Source organism: Artemia sp. Qi Xiang Cuo, chromosome 12 (genome assembly GCF_049724085.1).
Source record: "Artemia sp. Qi Xiang Cuo chromosome 12, ASM4972408v1, whole genome shotgun sequence".
Classification (NCBI taxonomy): Eukaryota; Metazoa; Arthropoda; class Branchiopoda; order Anostraca; family Artemiidae; genus Artemia; species Artemia sp. Qi Xiang Cuo.
The window spans coordinates 59,198,322-59,218,378 of NC_142805.1; the positions used below are offsets into that span (position 1 = coordinate 59,198,322).

Genomic DNA, 20,057 nt, shown 5'->3' on the forward strand with positions numbered 1-20,057 from the left:
GCTTGTATAATTTGAGTGATTGTTGCTTGTGCTCACCAACGTGCCATTGATGTAGACACTAATCTAACGAAATAAATTATGTAATATACAATTTTCATAGGATATTCCATCGGCCCGAATTGGCATTGTATTATCGGATTTCCAGACTTTCATTTGTAAATCTATAAATGTTGAAGACATGTCCAGAAAGTAGTATTCATTTGAATAAATTTGAAAGTGGATATTATCTGAGAGGGGTTGTTGTGGATAAAATTGTTCAGAGTATCCATGCTTGACACTCACATCAACATTTTCAGCATTGAATAGATTCAATGAGGCGGTGATTGAAGGTTGAGAATCCTTATGCGGCAGGTAGGACATCTTAGGAGAAGAAATCTAGTTTCGATCTAACAATTTTCTTCCTGGGGCTTCTTCTTCTGTTTACAGTATGTGTCGGCTTTTTCCTTCTTTTCTTTGACAAGAAGGATGATGTCTTTCGTTTCCGACCTGAGTAGAGACTGATGAGTGATGCATTGTTTCTTGACCTTTTTAAGCCTTTACCATTTTGTTTTAATCTCTCGCCAAGGGTTCGCGCACTGGACCTAAGATTTTCCGTAGCATTTTTTTAAAATCCTTGCCAGAGCCCCAATCGTATAGTGTAGAGGATGCAGAATCTGTCGCAGCCTGTACAAGATATTTTCTAGCCAGTGGTAGTGAAGAGTGAAACAGCTTAGCAAACCAACTGCCAAGACCGTAGCCAGACATTGACGAACGACCTTTGTAATAGTCCATTCCATTGCCCTGTTGTCTTTGGCCAAGAGTATTAACAAAGCAGTCAATATCAGGACAAGTGAATACCACTTTTTTATTAGACATCTTGCTGTTGAACGATGGGACGAAAATGGCCTGTAATCACAGCCAAACCTTTTGAAATTGCTATGGGATCACCTAATTCAGTTCTTAGTGTTAACTGACAGAGTTCCAAATAGGAAGTGTTTACGGGAATATACTGAAGATGCTTTATATTGTAGTGATGAAAATGCTCTTGATTGGTTTTTCGTTCAAGAACTCGTAGGAAGGGAACATTTGAATTACCAACCCGAGATGTTTCCACAAATGAGGCGTAGAGAAATATACAAGTGTCTGTGGAGAAGCCAACTGGGTAGTCAGCAAAAATGAAATTAGTGTTTCGGCACTTTTACCACGGATTATATTGAGTTTAAGGCAAACGACATTCTTTAGGCTATCATTCAGATTTAATTTTTCACTGGCAATAGGTGAACTAATATAGATCATACCCTATTCATTTACTAATTGAAATTGACAACTCCCGATTCACGACCAGGAATTCTTTTATTAATATAACGACATAAATCATTCATACAGGTGAGTTCCTCGTAGGGTAATTCAATATATTGATAATCCATCCAATTGATTTTTTGAATTTGTTCTTGATCACTTGAGGATGGTGGCGACCAATCATAGGGTCTAATTTTTATTTCATATTCACGATCTTTTCTCAGGATGTCATAGGTATTTTTGAGAATACAGTCGACAAGAGCCACTTCATACTTTCCATTGTCGTCGAATTTGATGGTGGGAGAGAGTTTCGTCCAAAAATCACTTGTTCTATTCAAGTCATTGTAGAGAGGATCAGAAACATTGGACATGAAGGTCATATAGAAATCATTGGGCATTGTTAATATCTTCAGCACTGACCCGAGAATAAAAATCTGAGTTGTATCCTAGCCAGCGAACAAGCAACTGTCTCTTGCCCCTACGAGTACGACTCTTTAATATCTTTTCAATTTGATAAATTTCACTAGTGTTTCTAACTTTTTGCAGTTCATATTCATAAAAACCGCCGAGAATCTCATCATCTTTGGTGTCTCGCAGTCGATATGTCGTGGTTTCGGTGTCCAGGATTTTGGACACTTTAAAAAGTTCGGTGCTCCATAAATAATTCCCCTTTTCAAAAATATTGGTGGTTCTATTAATTCGAACACTATCACCAACATTGAATTTCTTCTTCACATTTTTTTTTCTTTTTCACCATTGGAATATTGCTTTAGAAAAGCATCACATATATTTTCATTGCAGTGAACATCCCGAGGGCTTGAGTTGGACAGAGATCGATGAGGACGATGGTTGTATATTTGCAGGATTTTATCTAAATCATGAATAAAAGCAGATGTATTTTTCAGTGTACAATATCTTGAAATTAATAGACGAATCGTTCTTATTAATCGTTCAGCCAATGCAGCCTTTATCGGTCTGTGACTATGATAAAGTGTTGTATTATATTTCAATAGAACCTTTTGCACATGGGGATTAACAAATTCACTGCCACGATCCGATTGAATTTTTATATACGAATCCTGTTCAAGAATACTTTCAATGGCCCAAGCAACTTCAACACCTCTCTTTGATCGTAATGGAGTGGCATAGGCATAGCGACTAAAAGCACTGATTGCAACCTGAATATACTTATAGGGTGCATTGTGATGCTGTTGAACTGCGTCCAAAGTTAAAAAATCCGCTTACATTATATACAGAAAGAAAACAGCTTTAGTTTGTTGATAATGTTTGCCATAAAGTCTGTGATTCCGATGCAGTGTGTAAATCGGTTCAATTTCTAGATACTCTTTTGCTTTCTTAAATGTGGTGCCGGAGACAACTTTAGAAAGCGTTTTGGGAGAACTTAAACTTCCCACTTCACCAATATTTTCATAGACACCTTTCAGAACTTCATCCATTTCTAACGCAAACACGTAGTGTAATGTCCACTCTTCTTTTGCACACTGGAGGGTGACTCAATTCGTCTTCGCTTTTGACTAGAAGCCACAGGTGTTGTAAAATCATTGCTGCTGCTGCTAGTATTTTCAAATATTGAATCTTTTTTTTCTTTTTTAAATGGTGGTGTTGGTGTTGGTGTTGTTGGAGGACTATATTCTCTTAGTTTCTTTAGAATTTGCTTATTGCCAATAAGACTTTTGGGAAAGTTTGATACACTTAGAAAGGTGTATAGATTATTGTCAAAGGATAAAAGTCCTTTACGATTCGTCACCATATCACAAATTAAATCAAGTAGATTATAACTTTTTCCCTGAATTATAATTTGTTTCTCTGTGCTATCGACTTGAACTTCATCTTCATCGACAGTTTTTAACATGAGAAAAAATAATACTCTTTTACTCTGTTCACGATAGGTTAGTGGCAATAGGTTTCCAATTTTCGATACAATTGAATTCAATTCTTTCTCCTTTGATGCTGCTGCAGAATTTTGAGGAGATGTTTCCTGTTTAGAGGGATCGGCGACAGCGGTGGGTCTCTCACAATAAGGTTTATGCTTGTCCACACGTCGCAATGCATCTTGAAGTAAAAGCAATTTTTTGTCATCGGCAATATTCTCATCATTAATGAATTTGCTTAGATTTTCTTCAAAATGTTCGGCAGGCGAGAGGAAAAGTTCAAATGGTGTCAATTTATAGGGTTTTGCCATTCTCTCTCTAGAGAAAACTGTTTACAAGTCCTGCAATTATTGGCAGTAAAAGTGTGAAAAAGCTACCGCCCGCTTGAAGGAGGCGTTTTCTTTTAAAAAATTTTCCCATGTTTTTGCAAGCCAAGGTGCGGAAAGTGGAACGATGTTGCTTTGTCTGTTGTCTAACACCATCTGGCAGTTGAACATTGCCCTCAGTTAAATTTAAACAAAGTTCAGATATTAGATTAATGAAATCATTGACAACACCATGTTTGAGTATGGCCTTCCTAAGCAAAGGTTTTGAAGTGCTTAAAACAGAAAAAAAATTCCGTTGTTCGTGTAGTTTCTTCAGTGTCATAATGACAACTAATAGCCTTTTCTACTGTTTACCGGAAGATATACTGTAATTTCATTGTCGAAAATGTCGGTGACTGCACGTAGATCCTCGGGCGTGCTCTGATTAAGATCCAATAAAATGTAACCGTAGGGTTTATTAGTCGCTTGTGTTTCTGCTGACAACATAATTTTTGGGGTGCGGGTTTATATCTTCTTATATATATTTTGTAGTTCGATAGAATCCCGCACAACTCGATATATAATATAGACGGTACAATTCAAAGCAAGGGTTCGCATACATTTGCTTTGATGAAACAGATTGTGTGGAACAAGTTTATGGAAATGTGTTCATGATGGAGCGAACGGTGAACAGTTGTAGCATTTCCAGTGAGAACTGTTCAATGGATTCAGCCAAATCATCAATAATCAACCACGAGTTCGGTTCATTACTATTGAAAACATCAAGTTCCCGTATGAATTGCATTGGTATGGCTGTGGCAATAGCTTTTATTTTATTATAGGACTCCTGCCAAATACTATAGCAATAGTAGATTTTTTTTCGGCTTTTCCAAAAACTTTTTATCGCAATTTTTAATTATTTTAGTTAAAAGTGTTGTTTTTCCCGACATTGAGGGACCACACAGAAACGATCTGAAGGGTGTTTTAAATTGATACATGTTGCTGCTGCTGTAGACAACAGTTGGACTACAACTAACTGTAAATCATACTTGTCCAATGAATAAGTAGTAGCAATAATTTTCCCATAGATCTATCAAGTACGTTAACAAGAACAACTACAAAAAAAAACAATATTTCATGACAGCATTTACTTCGACAACATGAAAACTCTATTTGTTCAACATGAACAATGATAAAAATGACACTTTATGTACAACATAAATAAAAACACTTTTTGTCCATCAAGAACAACACTTACTGTCTTTTAAACACTTTTTGTCCATCAACATGAACAACACTTATTGTCTTAAAACACTTTTTTTGTCCATCAACATGAACAAGAGCAAGAACAACACTTTATGCACATTAGTAGCACACACACACTTTTCTATACATCAACAGAAAACACTTGGAACATGAACTAGCACAGTTGAACATTATGAATTTAAAAGTGGGGTCCCCCTCCAACCCCAGGGTCGCGGGGCCGAAGGCCGGCCGCGGGCGGGACCCCCCCCCCCCAGGGCCAGCCGCAGGAAGGACCCCCCCCCCCCCCCAGGGCCGGCCGCGGGCGGGACCCCCCACCCCCCGGGAGCCACGATGGAAAAAAACAGTACAATAGTTGTCGTCACTGCGGCAGGTTAGTGGGTGGGTTAGTTGAGGTTAGATTAGTTAATTTATGAATGGTTTGGATGGTTAGTTAATTTATGAACGGGTTGGGTTGTTAGTGGTTGGGTTAGTCAGGTTAGCTTAATTTCTCCAGGCAAAGTTGATTGAGATAGTCAATGCATTCAACTCGGTCTGAAACACAGTAGTGATCTCGAGGTAAGACACTCATACCATTCTCGAGCACATAGACCTTGTCGGATATACATGACATTGCATTCTTTTCCACTCTCACAGTATAATTTCTATACTGTAGAGAGCGAATTGCAAGCATTTGTGCTCTCGGCACTAGGCTCCTTTCTGCACAGTCTCTGTACACGCTCATGTTGAAATTGCTCTTTACAAAATGTGTAGGCACCCCTTTAAACGCCTTCTTTTCATCCCCACTATGTGTTTCAACGCAATAAACTTTAGGACCCGGGAATAACCCCCTGGATATCAAATCACTCCCCGTCTCTGATTTTAACATTAATAGTTGGTTGGGGGCTTGATTTTTCACCAACTCGGGGTAGAGGGATTGATTCCAGTTGGTGAAATCAATCCACGAGCTGATGTGTTCCCCCTTTTTTAAACCACCCAATAAATCTTCGGTCACTTTTACCTTTAACAACAGAGAATCTGTATCCCCATATTAAACTTGAACCTCCCCCTCCCGTGGCCCTTACAACTTGCACAAATTGTAAAAAAACGACAGCATGAGCTTTTTGGAAATTTCTAGTACTGAACTGCCGCCCGCTATATTCTTGTTCAGTACCACATTTCGCTTTCGCCTGTTTAGAAGAACCATGCCAGTCTCTATGCTCGTGAACGATGTAAAATTGGGATCGGCAATAACTCGTGCACACTCTAGAGGGTCAGTCACAACGTCGCAGCGAGATCTGTTACGTACGCTTTCACACATTTTGCCAAACGCTGAATTTAGAATGAGTTTGTACATTTGCTTTTCTACCTTGGAGTTTGCCCTAAAGCGTTTATCGACCAAAGTGTCGATAAACATCTTTAAATATGGTCGCTGATTGAACTGCAGGACCCTATGTATTTTGGTGATCTTGAAGCCATTGTTCACCATCCAGTGCAAAAGCACATGGTGAACAACGATATTCTCCTTAGGGTCCAAATTAGCAATCAGTTTTTGCTTAGAGGGAGTCCTGTGCATCCTCATATCCTCAACCAACGATCGATTGTAGGGGCTCAATAAGTCCCTGCTCACGGGTCGATTGATACAGGGAAAAACAAAATCTTTGACGGAGTCGTGAAGCGCCAGTGGAATGTGACCGTCAATTTCAAAGAACCATCCTTGTGGCCCATTGTCGTCGACGTTGGTAATGTCGGGGATCTCACAAGACTTCTCAAGCCATTGATAGTTCCCACACGGCAAAGAGTAGTCAGACATTGCCGAAGGTTACAATGAGTTCATGTCCAAGAACACTGCATTTGACTTGGCACCGGTGCTGTTTGTCCGCTTGGATGGGTTGACAAGACGTGGTCCACATGAAAAATATAACCTCCCCTGATAGAACGCTCTGCAAAAAGGTGCTGATCTACATCTGTGATTAGGCCTATTTCCTCCCTATTAATTTTTAAAATCAAATCCATCACCAAATGGGGTGTGGAAAAATAGTAGCCTATATCTAGCCCGAACTCTGAATAGATTTGATCTGTGTTCTTACAGACTATATCCAACAGAGTTAAAACGTCACTGGCCAAGTACAGTCTACAATAATCCCACTCAGTTTTACAATCCCCCTTAGACCAAACCTTCTTGGAAAACTCATATTCCTCGGCTGTGCATTCACTGCTGGTCAGTGAATTGTAGAAAGCTTCAATTGGAGGTAGTTTCACCTCGCTTAAGCAAGTGCCAGAACAGTAATAGTCGTATGCGTATACACCTTTGCAGGTCAACAGGTCATACATTTCACTGTCTGGAAAGTGCTGTTTAAGCAAGGGAAAGCTATCAAAATTGTCGCTTTTCTGCAATTGAATCAATTGACTCAATGCCTTTGGAAAAAAACTAAAGGAATCTAAAAACCTGATTTTATTCCAACACGTATGGTCATTATTTACTGCCTGCCATTTTAGCTCGAGAAGCAAAAGCTTCTCGGCGGATTTGGGAATAATGTTGATGGTTAATGAACTATTTACCCATGGACTATCTACTCCCCCTCCCTCCCTGTGCATACGTGCCAGTGCCAGTAAAATAAATTTTAAGTCATAATTTGAGTTGTGAATAAAAACAGGGATAAAAAACTGCTGGCTAACATTTAAGTTACACGATTGATGCGCAACCCCTCTAAAATTACTACCCCCAGAGGATATTTCCTGCCACAAGTGATTATAATCTCTGAATTTCCCCCTCCCACCACCTCTTTTCCCTTTAGTCCCCTTATCCCCCTCTACAAACTCCCCCTTACAACCCCAACATATTTGTGATTTTTAATCGCGAGACGATCCTCTGCAGACAAAACCATTGGATAATGGGCATTTCTCAAACGAGAAATGTCGCCATTAGTTTTGCTAATTAATTTAGTCAGTGTCTTGACCAGACACTCCTCCTCACCTAATGTTTATACTAGTGCTAACAACCGCGTGCTGTTAGAACTCTCTCTGTGTACCGGGGCATAGGACACTGCACTAGACTGATGTTCTTTGACTCGGTTTGGAATTCGAGGATCGTTCACCTCCACCAGCTTAGCTTCACAGTCTAAAGATATTTTGTTGCACTGGAGGAGGGTGTTTTGAAAAATTTTTAAAACGTAAAATAGCCCTATCCCCTGAAACCGTTTCCACTGTCTGGTAGCCATGTCGTCTACAATGCTTCATATGCTCCCGTAGTTTTATATCACTACGGAATTGTGACAGAAATATCGGACAGTAGAAACGTTCCCCCCTATGCTTACCGCCCCCCAGAACTCTACTGATGTCTGTGATCGGGTTAAAATGGCCAATTGAATTGGCAAGGTCACTAGGTGGTGGCGTATACAACAACCAAACCCAGTGTTTGACTAATTCAATTGACGGGCCTCTTACAGGGAAAACCACCCCTTTCTTTTTTAAACGAACCCCATCTTCAAATTCAGTTTCATACTGAACCACAGTAATGCCGATATTTAAATGGGCATAAGCCCTTTCAAAAATATCAATAGATCTTAGCGTTACTGGGTATTTTCCTTCTAAACAAGAGAAATCTACAATGGGGAAATTGGACCCTTCCTTCCCATGTACAGCCCAATCGTCTAAATTCGTCTTGGTAGCGTCACGTGCTAGAGGCTCGAATGCTGATATGAGGAAAGCATACTTGAAACATTTTTGACCTGTTTCAAGACAGATCCACTGGACGCCACGACAACCTTCTAGATCTGGATTATAATTTAAAACTACTGCCCTTGTCCCCGCCCCGCCTGCCCCCCTCTTAAAATAAAATCTTTATTAAATTTAAAAATATTAAAGCTTAAATTTTCAATAAAAAAAACTACAGAGCCACGCCCATTTTCGTTAAAGTTCTCAAGATGCGCACTAATTTGACCTATCCAATCCATGAAAACACCCTCAAAATTTTCTAAATTCGGATAAATCACGCGCATCTCGGAATGTATATAGTGGTGGTAAACTTCACTTTTCCCCTCATTTAAATAAAACACATTTAAAACAATTGAAACCTTAATTGAATCCCTCCCTCATAATTGAATTTGGTTCTCCAGCAGTGCATGAATTTTATCTACATATTCATGCACAATTTCTACGGGATCAAACACAAATTTTCCCCCCATAAGTGAATTAAATGGATCCCCAAAAGGCGCAGTGTAGACAACTATTGCATTTAAAATTGTGTTGGACAGCTGAAAGTCTGGAAATGTTGTCAATTGGTCATTGCCCCCCTCCCCTCTTGTATATTATCAACACTCCCTCCACATTGTTCAACAATAGGGCTATGTGAATGCTCCACTTCAGTTGTTTCAAGTGGAAGTAGGTAATCGGTGGGGGATAGAGGGGGGTTCCCAGTTAATTCGTTTGTAAAATCATTTAAAAGCTGTAGGGTGTTTTGACTCAAGTCTCCCTGCTCAACTGTGCTATTATCTACATTAAAAAAATTATTTAAATGCTCATCAATATTAAACGGTATTTGACTGTCAGGTAAAATGTTATCGTCCCATGTTGAATTGTTGTTGGAGAGCTCCTCTCCTCCAACTGATGATGATGGTGACAAGGAATATGGTACCAATGGTCCAATCTAGAAATGAAAAATAGCTTATTTTCAAAGTGTTCAAATCACCCCTACTGTTTTTTTGTAAAATTTGGATTATTATTATTTAAAACGTGCTTAGTAGTAGTAGCAGTATGCACATAGTAGCATTTGGTTAATTCACTGTTCCCCCACAACTATCGATATTCTGAAAGTTCCAATTTCCAACTTAATATGAGATATTTACAATCTAAAACGCCGCTTTATATAAAATTGACAATTTGATTTTTTTCAAACAACTCCACCCCCCATCAATTTCCAGTATTTAATGCCCCCCCCCCTCCGATCCGGCCCAGTGCTTCCCGCTGCGCTTCCCTCGGGGCTTTCCCGGCCCGCAGCGCTTCCCGCGGTGCTTCTCGGGCCCATAGCGCACCCCACCGGTTAGTATAAGATATTTACAATCTAAAACGCATGACATAGTAGGTTTTGATTTTGTTCAAACAATCCCTTCAAATAACATTTCATATTAATATCCCATATATGCTCTGGAAAAAAAAAACATGATTTGAAATGGATAGCCATCTCCTGTCATGATACACAACTCATTCCGATAGAAAGTTGTTTTTATAATATTTGTAGAGGCAAGGTGAATCCGTTAATAAAGCAGTTTATAATGCAAAGGATTTTGCTACTTATTATGAGCGGGATATAGTGCATTTTTTGGCTTCACTAATCTAATTTAGCAGGGTGAATGCATGCACTTGACATGATTCAAAAGGGAGAACATTATATTTCCTTTGGGGAGAAAAAATCTTTCAATATCACTGAGATACACTTTTACTGTGTTCAAAAATGGTGAAAAGAAAAGGCCTAAAAAAGTTGGAAGAAATAGGTAGATATTTCTATAACTAGAGGTAAAAATGCTTACATTTGCAAATTCCGTCTGGGCTTAGGTTTCAGATGGATCTGACATAGCATGCTGGATGGCAACCTTCTGACCTAGCGTTGATGGGGCAGCTATTAGAGGTCCAAGGAGAGTGGATGGGCAAGCGATGTCACAATCCAGCGCAGATTGGGCTGCGGCTTGGGCAGGCAACACTTGTTTAGGAGGCTTCGGCCAGCGACCATATTGTATGACTGTCGCCTTTGCAGGGGTCGCATTATTACCCCTGGCTCTCTTACTTGGAGGCAAAGGACATTCTTCACAATTTGCCTTAAAGAAGAGAAAAAAGTTAGTATCGAAATAATTTTCCCCTTTTTTAAAGAAGGAAAATTAATATCCCCATCCACATAGCCATAATTTTGCCTAGAAAAGCATTTATCACTAAGAAAGCCCCACCCCCCCGACGCCAGCATTTTCAGTAAAGCAAAAAGTAAAAATATACTAAACTCAGAAATAAAATGCTATTTTAATTAATTAAAAAAGCTTATTCATAGACATTCCAGCCCCCTTACTTTTCATGCAAAGAAAACACTTTGCTTTCATTTTACAATAGTGGTGACAGAATTGAGGCATGTTCCCCCCTCCTTTCACCAATGTCTTAAATATGTTGTTAGTAATTATTTTTGGAAATAATCCCGTTTCACTCCTACAAAAATACAGGTTACGAATCCACAAGCTTAATAAACAGCAATCTCTTTTTGCTTAAAACCGTTTTAATTTGACGGAAAAACAAACCATTTTGATCTGAGAAACCTTTTACAGGAAGTGCTTTAAAAAAGGGTGACAACTAATTTTAACCTCGCGCTAGAGAGCCCTATGTCAAAACCAGAGCGGCTTAATAACAACAGAGCGACGGATGTCAGTTAGAGAAAAGATTACAATACAGAAAAGCCAAAATTTATCGAAAAAGAGAATTATTTCTATTACGAGAATTATCGTTGTAAAACAGGGGGGGATGGGTTAGGTTTATGTGTTAAAAAGAAAATATTTTATGCTTTATAGTGAGTATAAAGATAACATGGTGGCGTTTTGTATTGTGGGGGAGGGGGGACTTAGATATACTAGAGGGTGATCAAGGAAAATAATTTTATTTTGAAAATAAAAATGGAAATGTACTCACATTGCTAATTGTGGCTGCCAAGGCTTCAACCTCATCAAAAATTTCAAGTGTTCTATCCATTGTTAGGTTACTTTACTTTCTGATAATTTAATCACAATGCATGTCCGTTATATACGAAATCTCAAGGGTGAATTGTTATGTAACGGGGAAAATCATATGTAAGCAAGCCTCTGATTGGCTGAGAAAGGAGATGTATCCGACTCGCTGATTGGCTGAGAAGGATGCATGTACTTCCGGTTTCCTATTCCTGGACACCTTGACATTCATCCCTAGCGTGCACTTGACCAAAACAACAACAACGAATAAATCCCTCAGGCCTAAAGATTAAAGAAGCCATAATGTTTCTTAATTCCCCTTTCGTGAATCAATAATTCCCCGCCAATTATGTAAATCAATTTCTCAGGTTAGGTTAGCCAAACAACAAAGAAGCCGTGTTTGTTTCTTAATTCCCCTTTGGTGAATCAATAATTCCCCTCGATTATGTAAATCACACCATTGTCATTACACCTGGACAAACAACAACAAATAAATCGACCTTGAAACATCCATCAAATGGAGAAAAAACTGTATTTCCATTCTCACTGACACAAACCATAAAACATCCATAAATTGTTGTACTCGTCGTTGTTTTTTTCATTCTCACTGAAAAAAAACCAAAAAAAAACAAAAAATTATTTTGACATCCATGGAAAACATAAAATAAATTGAACAACACACATAACCGTCCAAAAAAACAACCATAAAAGTGAGAAAAATCATTTTTTTTCAAGTGAGAAAAATCCTGTTTTTTCATTCTCACTGACAAAAACCATAAGCCACGTGGTACGTACGGGAGTAGCACCCCCCTCTCTACTTATACTTTCCAATAACCAATACTATATGTAAACATTGGGCAAAGTCCATAACTTGCAGCCCTTCCTCCGGGGACTGTGGGGGATTAAGTGATCCTCAAAGAAATAGTTTTTATATTTTTTGACCATACTGAACAAAATGGCTATCTCAAAATTTTTATCGGGTGACTTTGTACAAAATGAGCGGGGGAGGGGGCCTAGTTGCCCTCCATTTTTTTGGTCACTTAAAAATGGCAATAGAACTTTTAATTTCAGTTTGAGTGAGCCCTCCTGCAATATTCCAAGACCACCGGATCGATACCATCACCCCAGGGGAAAAAAAAACAACAGAAAAAAAAAACACGCATCCGCGATCATTCTTCTGGCAAAAAATACAAAATTCCGCGTTTTTGCAGATCGGAGCTTGAAACTTCTACAGTAGGGTTCTCTGATACGCTGAATCTGATCATGTGATTTACATTAAGGTTATAGGAATTTTAGAGGGTGTTTCCTCCTTTTTTCGAAAATAAGGTAAATTTTCTCAGGCGCTTAACTTTTGATAGGCAAGACTAAACTTGATGAAATTTATATATTAAAATTAGCATATAAATTTGATTATTTTGATGTATCTATTGGCATAAAAATTCCTCTTTTTAGAGTTCCGATTACTATTGAGCCGGGTTACTTACAGTTCGTTACCACGAACTGTTTGATTATTGAATTTATTTGTCTTTCAGTGAAAACTACTAACATCACCAGTCTATTGAACGGACAAGCTCGATTGCCATGTGATATTAGTTCACCGAATCTTGGAGAAAGAGTAATTTTGGTACTTTGGTTTCGACTGAACTCTGATACCCCTATTTACAGGTAATTATTGTTTTTATTCGGCTTTTTACTTAATTGTAACTTTCAGAAGGAAAACCGCTAACCCTCGGTTCATACTTTTAATTTCATTATGGGAATTCGATATTTTAAAGGGTCACCCTATCTTTTCTATTATAAACTTTTTCAGTTTGTGTGGCCAAACTGTTTAGAATTGATTGCGCGGTCTTCCCATAATTTCTAAAGTTTGGATAAGATATCCCAATAAATGACAAGAAACTACAAGCCGGTACCTATTTGCCTGGCAATTCTAGAAAAGTCTTTAACTTCTCCTGTTTTGTGATGATTTAATTAAGATTTAATTTAATTATTTTAAGATCTGTTTAATTTAATTTAACTAAGATTTAATTATATATTAAACTTGCATCATTACAAAGTGTGATTTTTGTTTTATTTGATTGAACAAAGCAGACTTTTGTCTTTAAAGTTCAGGAAAGGGCAATCCCTAATAATATTTTTTCATGACTGCTGGGAAAATATTAAATTTTGAAGTTTAAATATAATGTTTAACGTGTACACTTGTCTCATTTCTTAACGTCTGTGACGTATTTTCCTTCACCCATGGCATTGTTTCTTTAGCACGTGCCAGAATCTAAGACTCTGCCTTTTCAAAACTTGATTGAATTAAAAAAAAAAAATCAATTTTCATAGAAATATATAGAAAAACGGACATAATATTTCAAGCAAGACAGTAGAAAATTTTCCACTTTAAACTATTATGCTTTTTTCATTATTTTCATTTCGTTTCATTTGTAAACGTAGATTAAAGTACTAGGGGAAATATAAAAAAGACAAACACATAAAACACAATAAATATAAGAGATTAAACCATTTCTGAAGTAATAGTGACAAAGCAACTCACTCAGCCTTTACTTCAATACAGTCCACTTCTGTTATATTTCGTGTTTCTGTTATGTTTGTCTATTTATATTGTCTTCGTTACATTGGTTTTGGCCAAAATATTTGCACTTTTTCTTCTTTTATTCACTGGGTGTGTATTACATAGTCGTTATCCTTTGTTTTCTTGTTTCGTAGAAATTATCTATGACGCTTATTATAGAGAGCCAGGATATCTATAAAACGGAAATGAAGTCTTCCTATGTCTGTTCTTTTGAGTCTGCTAAATTAAAGGAAGTAGGGGACGAAAAAGTATTGGTGTGGGGGAAAAGACATTTATTTTAAGGTGAGGCCCAGCAGGGAGAACTGAAGTTGGTAATACTGAAAAACTGTTTTATTTCTATTCGGACACTGGATGAGAAATCTGCAAAGGCGGAGGTCTAACACAGGTCCAAATTTATGTGTAATTTAAAGAAACGGCTGAACAGAAGTCTTGAACGAAGTATTTGTATTTTTCTTCTTTTTCAGAGGTGGTGTATTACATCGCTTTTCATTGTTATCCTTTGTTTTATCGTTATGTCACACATAGCCAGTGTGGTCTCAGAAATTATTTATGACGCTTATTATAGAGAGCCAGGATATCTATAAAACGGCAATGAAGTGTTCTTACATTTCTTCATTTCTGTCTGTTAAGTTAAAGGAAGTAGGGGACGTAAAAGTATTCGTGCGGGGATCTTTATTTTCAGGCGAAACTTAGTAGGGAGGACTGAATAGGGATACTGACAAAAGCTATTATATCTATTCGGATACAGGATGAGAAATTGCGAAGTGGAAAACTAGCGTAGGTCCAGATTTGTTCTAATGTGTGCAGAAGGTAAACAATTTTTTTTATGTGTGAGAAAAGCTTTTTCTGGGGTTATGAATGCTTGGATATTTTATCAATTAAAATTGATTCTTGGAGAGAAGAGGGACATATTTAGCTAACTTTGGCTTAGAAATGGCAAGTAGAAGCCTTTTTCTCCAAGCTGTTTATTTATTTTGTTGTGAAAATAGAGCTTATTTTGTTGTGAATATTTTTTGAAGTTTTTTTTTGTATTAACCATATCATTAGGAATATCAGTGTTAATATTATGTTATATTGTAAGAAATAGATATCTGTATTATTCTCTTTATAAGCTTTCAAAGTCTTTGCTGACCTTTAAAAAGATGCTATCAGATAAGTTTCAATCATATAAGTTATGCCTATCTACTCATAGTTGTATTTGATTGGTCTATTAAAGAAACGTTGAGAAAATTATGGATAACGACAAAGATCCTCCCAAGCCATTGGTCATGCATAGGACACCGAGATTGTGTTTCAGCAGATGAGTCTTTCTTACAGGGACAGGTCGTGAACCTGTCGCTAAACCTGGGTGGTAGCTGGGATCAAATCCTTGGTCTCGTATTCTCAAGCAGAGCATCAGTCCACTCAGCAACCATAGCGTTAAACTTCCATGATAAATCAGGTCCATTTCAGGTTAAACTTTCAGTTTTCTTCAAGTCATGAACCTAGGTAAGTGGCGAACGTTCAAGTTTGGTGTTTGTATTTTATCCACAGTCTGAATTATGAATTTTATGAGTAAAAATAAAAAGAAAATTGAAGTGAAAATATTACGTTTTGCAAAGATTTTGCATGGGAACAAACAAAGGGGTATGGAACTTTGCAAACTTCAAGCAAGTGGCAATTTAAAATATTGCCCCTCGGAAACATATTGCTAGAAAATACCTATTAAAAGAACATGAATACATTCAGAAAAGAAATTCCTAAAATACGCGTATTTTTCAGTGTCGATGCAAGGGACTTCGAAGTCAATCGAGCAGGCCATTGGTCAGATGAAACAGCATTTGGTCGGAGGGCAAGATTTGTTTGGCACGAAACACCCTCTTATTTGGTAGTTGATGGTCTAATTAAAGAAGACAAAGGAGTATATCGCTGTAGGGTAGACTACAGGACTTCACAGACAAAAAATTCTTTGGTGAATTTGATTATCATTGGTGAGTGATTAACGTAATCATGTGATCATCTTATTAGACAATAGTATTAGACATTATTATGACCACTAGATGCTGTATGTAAGTTATATTTGTCATGTTAAAGTAAAAAAAGCATCTCCTTTCTTTCTTACTTCTGTAAAAGAAATTTGAAAAAGTCTTTTTTGTGTTTTCCTTTTTGTTTTTTTAAGCATTTTTGTTTTTTGAGATTTTTGTTTACTTTATAATTTTTCAATCTCTATCTCAAAAACTGGTCATTTGATATTGAGGTTTTTAAAATTAATTTGAAAAACCTTAAAGAACACAATTTGCGCTTTGATGAAAAAAAAAAACAAATGACCGTGGATTGTCAGTTTAATTGACATATAGTGATATTTATTCCTTAAAGTTTTGTATAATTTTTTACTTATGTAATTAAAAAAAAGAGAAAACATTTAAGACGTATTTTGTTTTCAGTAAAGCGCAAATTATTTTCTGGTCTTGAGAAGGCATGGGCGTTGTCAGCCTTACTCATAATAATTTTTGCTCGTTTTGAGTTTGACTCTGCTATTTATTGTAATTTCTGTTCATTTTTAGTTTCAATTATTTATTGACAGTGATTTGTGGTAGTTTTACCCTTGGACGATTGTTAGACTTTATTTCTGCTCATTTTTGGCTTGACGGAGCTGTTTCCTTTTCTTTGAAAAACTTGTTTTGTGTAAAAGTTTTTAAATTAATTTCTGCTCGTTTTTTTTTAAATAGGCCTAGTCTTTTTAGGAAATTATTTTTATATATTTTCGTTTACTTTCCATAAAATCATAGTTTTGGTTGCTATTTGTATGTTGGAGAAACTTTTTCAACAATTTTTGATCCTGAGACAAAAAGTATTTTTTAATTTAATTTTATAACTACTGAAGTTGACCTGGAATATAAAACTAAATTTCATTCTCAAAAAATTCTATCTATGCTCTCTAAAAACCTGGATAAGTTACACTTTTTTTTATTTATTTAAATTGTAAGAGTAGAAGTAGTAATAGTAGTAGCCCCAAACATTTCAACTTAATACCTCCAGTCGTTTTCGATATACAGCTGAGGTGTCTTATTGGCAACCAATTAACACAATATCAGTAGCAGCAGCAGTATGTACATAATAACATTTGATTAGTAGAATGTCCCTCTCATCAAGTCCTGGACATTTTAACTTAATATAATTAGCCTTTGCCATGACATAGCTGATGTCCTTTTGACAACCTGTATGTTGATATATTTCTTGAAATTTTCAGCTAAATGCTCTTAGCCTTACAAGTAGTTGCAGTAGAAGTAGTAGTAACAATAGTAGTAGTAGTAAATGTAACAGTAGTATTAGCAGAAGTGTGCACATTTTGCCTTTTGGTGAGATGATCATCCCCCTTAAGTATTCTCTGAAAGTTCCAACTTTCAGAAATCAATTCTTGTTCCCAAATCAATTCTTGAAATACGTTATTTTGACAATTTGTATGCGCATAGCGTTTTTTTATTTAGTTCCAATTTCCCCTCAATACTGTAAGTGCGATAGTGCGATAGTGCGATAGTAGTAGTGGTGGTGGTTAAAGTAGTATTGGTAGTTAGTAAATATAGCCTTTTTGATCATCTCTCTCATCATTTCCTGAATTTTCCTAATTAATATACTCAGTTTTTTCTATGTTACACCCTTTTGACAATCCGTATACACAAAACATGGTATGGTTTAGTTCAACACTCCCCTAAACATTCTCTGAAAGGCTCACCTGAATGCCCTTCGTCATCTTCGAAAGTAAAGTTAAAACATGAATCATTTCTAAATAACATATACTATGTGTAAACAATAAACAAATTTGCTAAATTACAGCTCTTGTCCTTAGGACTCTGGGGAAGTTGACATCCCCAAAGACATAATTACTGGACCTTTCAACAAGGCTGAACAAAATAGATCTCTTAAAATTTCTATCGGATAAGATTTGGGGAATGATAGAATTTGGGGGGGGATGGGCTGACTAGCTTCCATTCCTTTTTGTCTCTTAAAAAGGTCACAACTTCCTTAAAGCTTCCAACTTCTAATCAAATGACCTCTATCTAATTTAAAGTTCATACGACCATCCATCCCATAAAAACCTTATATATCCTAGGGGCATAACTTACAACCCTCTGACTGAGGGATTTGGGGGGGGGGTTGTCATCCGCAAAGAAATAATTTACAGGCCTTTCAACGACTTTGAACAAAATGGCTGTTTTATAATTTTGATTAGATGTGTTTTGTAAATTCGTCGATGTGGGTGGGCGGCTTGTTGCCCTCCAATCTCTTTCGACTACTAATAAGGGCACAAGTCCTTTCAATTTCCAATCGAATGAGTCATTGTCGGAATTTCTACGGAAACTCCTTCGATACGAAGTGCCCTGGTCTTAAGAAAAAATACACTGTGCCCACATCGCCCTTTACTTAGGCAGCACTTTTGCACTGCTTATGATAAATAAACCTAAAGTAGTGATTTGATTGGACAAACCTAGGACCATTAGATTTTAAGAGTACTAATTGAGGGATTCAAGTACTAATTTAGGGATTTCACCCTTACACCGATCATTGTAGTCTTAATATTAATAAAAAAAAACTTTTTCCACAAATTAAGTTTTTCAAAGAAAAGTAAAGAACTCCATTAAAACAAAAATGAGCAAAATAAAATCAAATAATCTACCAAGTGTAAAACTACCACAAGTCAACATCGATAAATGAATGAAACCAAAAACGAACAGAAATTACAATAAATAGCCGAGTCAAACTCAAAACAAGCAGAAATTAACGGGAGTAGGGCTCAAAACCCCTATGCCTTTCCAAGGCTAAAACAAAGATTACACGTTACTGAAAAAACACAAATGTTTTAACTTTTATAACTTTAATAAATCAAATAATATTAACATTTTGATTACTAAATATCAGTATATGTATATTAAACTGAATATGCACATTCATTTGTATTTTTTTCAGTAAAGTGCAATTTATGTTCTGGCCTTCGGAAGGCATAGTGGGTTTTGAACCCTACTACTGTTAATTTCTGCACGTTTTAAGTTTGACTTGGTTATTTACTGTAATTTCTGTTCGTTTTGGGTTTCATTTATTTGTCGATGTTGATTTGTGGTAGTTCACGCTTGGTAGATTTTTTGACTTTTTTTTTGCACTTTTTTGGTTTAATGGAATTCTTTACTTTTCTTTCAAAAACTTAATTTGTGGAAAAAGATATTTTTTTAATTAATTTCTGTTCGTTTTATATTGACATAGTCTTTTCAGGGAAAAAGAAAATAATTCTTTAAATCTTTCGTTTTTTAAGACTTTATAGTTTGGCCTACTATTTGTATGCTGGAGAAAAATTATCAGCAAATTTTAACAACATACACCCTTTTAAAAATCTGGACACAAATAGTATTGTTTAATTTAGTTTCATGCCTCCTCTAGTTGACCTGAAATATAAAACTTGATACCATTCGCAAAAAAAATCTGTTTACTTTCTTTAATAGCTTGGATACACTTACACTATTTTGATTTGGTTAAACTTTAAGAGCAGAAGTAGCCCCAAAAGTTTGAACATAATACCCTCAGTTGTTTGTGGGATATTGCTGATATGCCTTATTGGGAATTAGCATTAACACAGTGCACTTTGATTTAATCTTAAGGCAACATTTAGTTTTTAAACGCAATGGGCAAATGGGAGGGTTGGCTTAGGAGGGGGACTAGTTGCCCTCCAATCAGTTCCAACTATTAAAAAGGGCATTAGCCCTTTCTATTTTCAATCGAATGAGCCCTTTTCGAAGTTCCTAAGACAACTCCTTCGATATGAAGTGCCCTGCTCTAAAAAAAAAAAAAAAAAAAAAAAATATTATAATAAGACATTGTACCCACATCGATCTTTACTATAAGAATGTCAAGCCTTCCTTTCATTTTCGACTATTAAAAGGGGCACTAGCCCTTTCAATTTCAAATCGAATGAGCCCTTTTTGAGTTTCTATAACTCCGCTTTCTATAAACATCTCCTATTCCCCCAGGGCATAAATTAAAACCCTTATCCTGAGGGTTATGAGGGGGTTGTCATCTTCAAAGACCTAATTTC

General features: G+C 36.6%; 1 protein-coding gene across 2 annotated transcripts in view; it reads left to right on the forward strand.

Annotated features, from left to right (window-relative positions):
- The window catches only part of LOC148946348 (nephrin-like), a 334,574-nt gene that overhangs the window by 20,434 nt on the left and 294,083 nt on the right, over window positions 1-20,057 (forward strand). For both annotated transcript variants that reach the window (XM_089097980.1, XM_089097979.1), the window contains exons 2-3: window positions 12,948-13,080; window positions 15,758-15,966. In XM_089097980.1, the coding sequence (XP_088954106.1) occupies window positions 12,948-13,080; window positions 15,758-15,966 (342 nt within the window). The remainder of the gene's footprint in view (window positions 1-12,947; window positions 13,081-15,757; window positions 15,967-20,057) is intronic.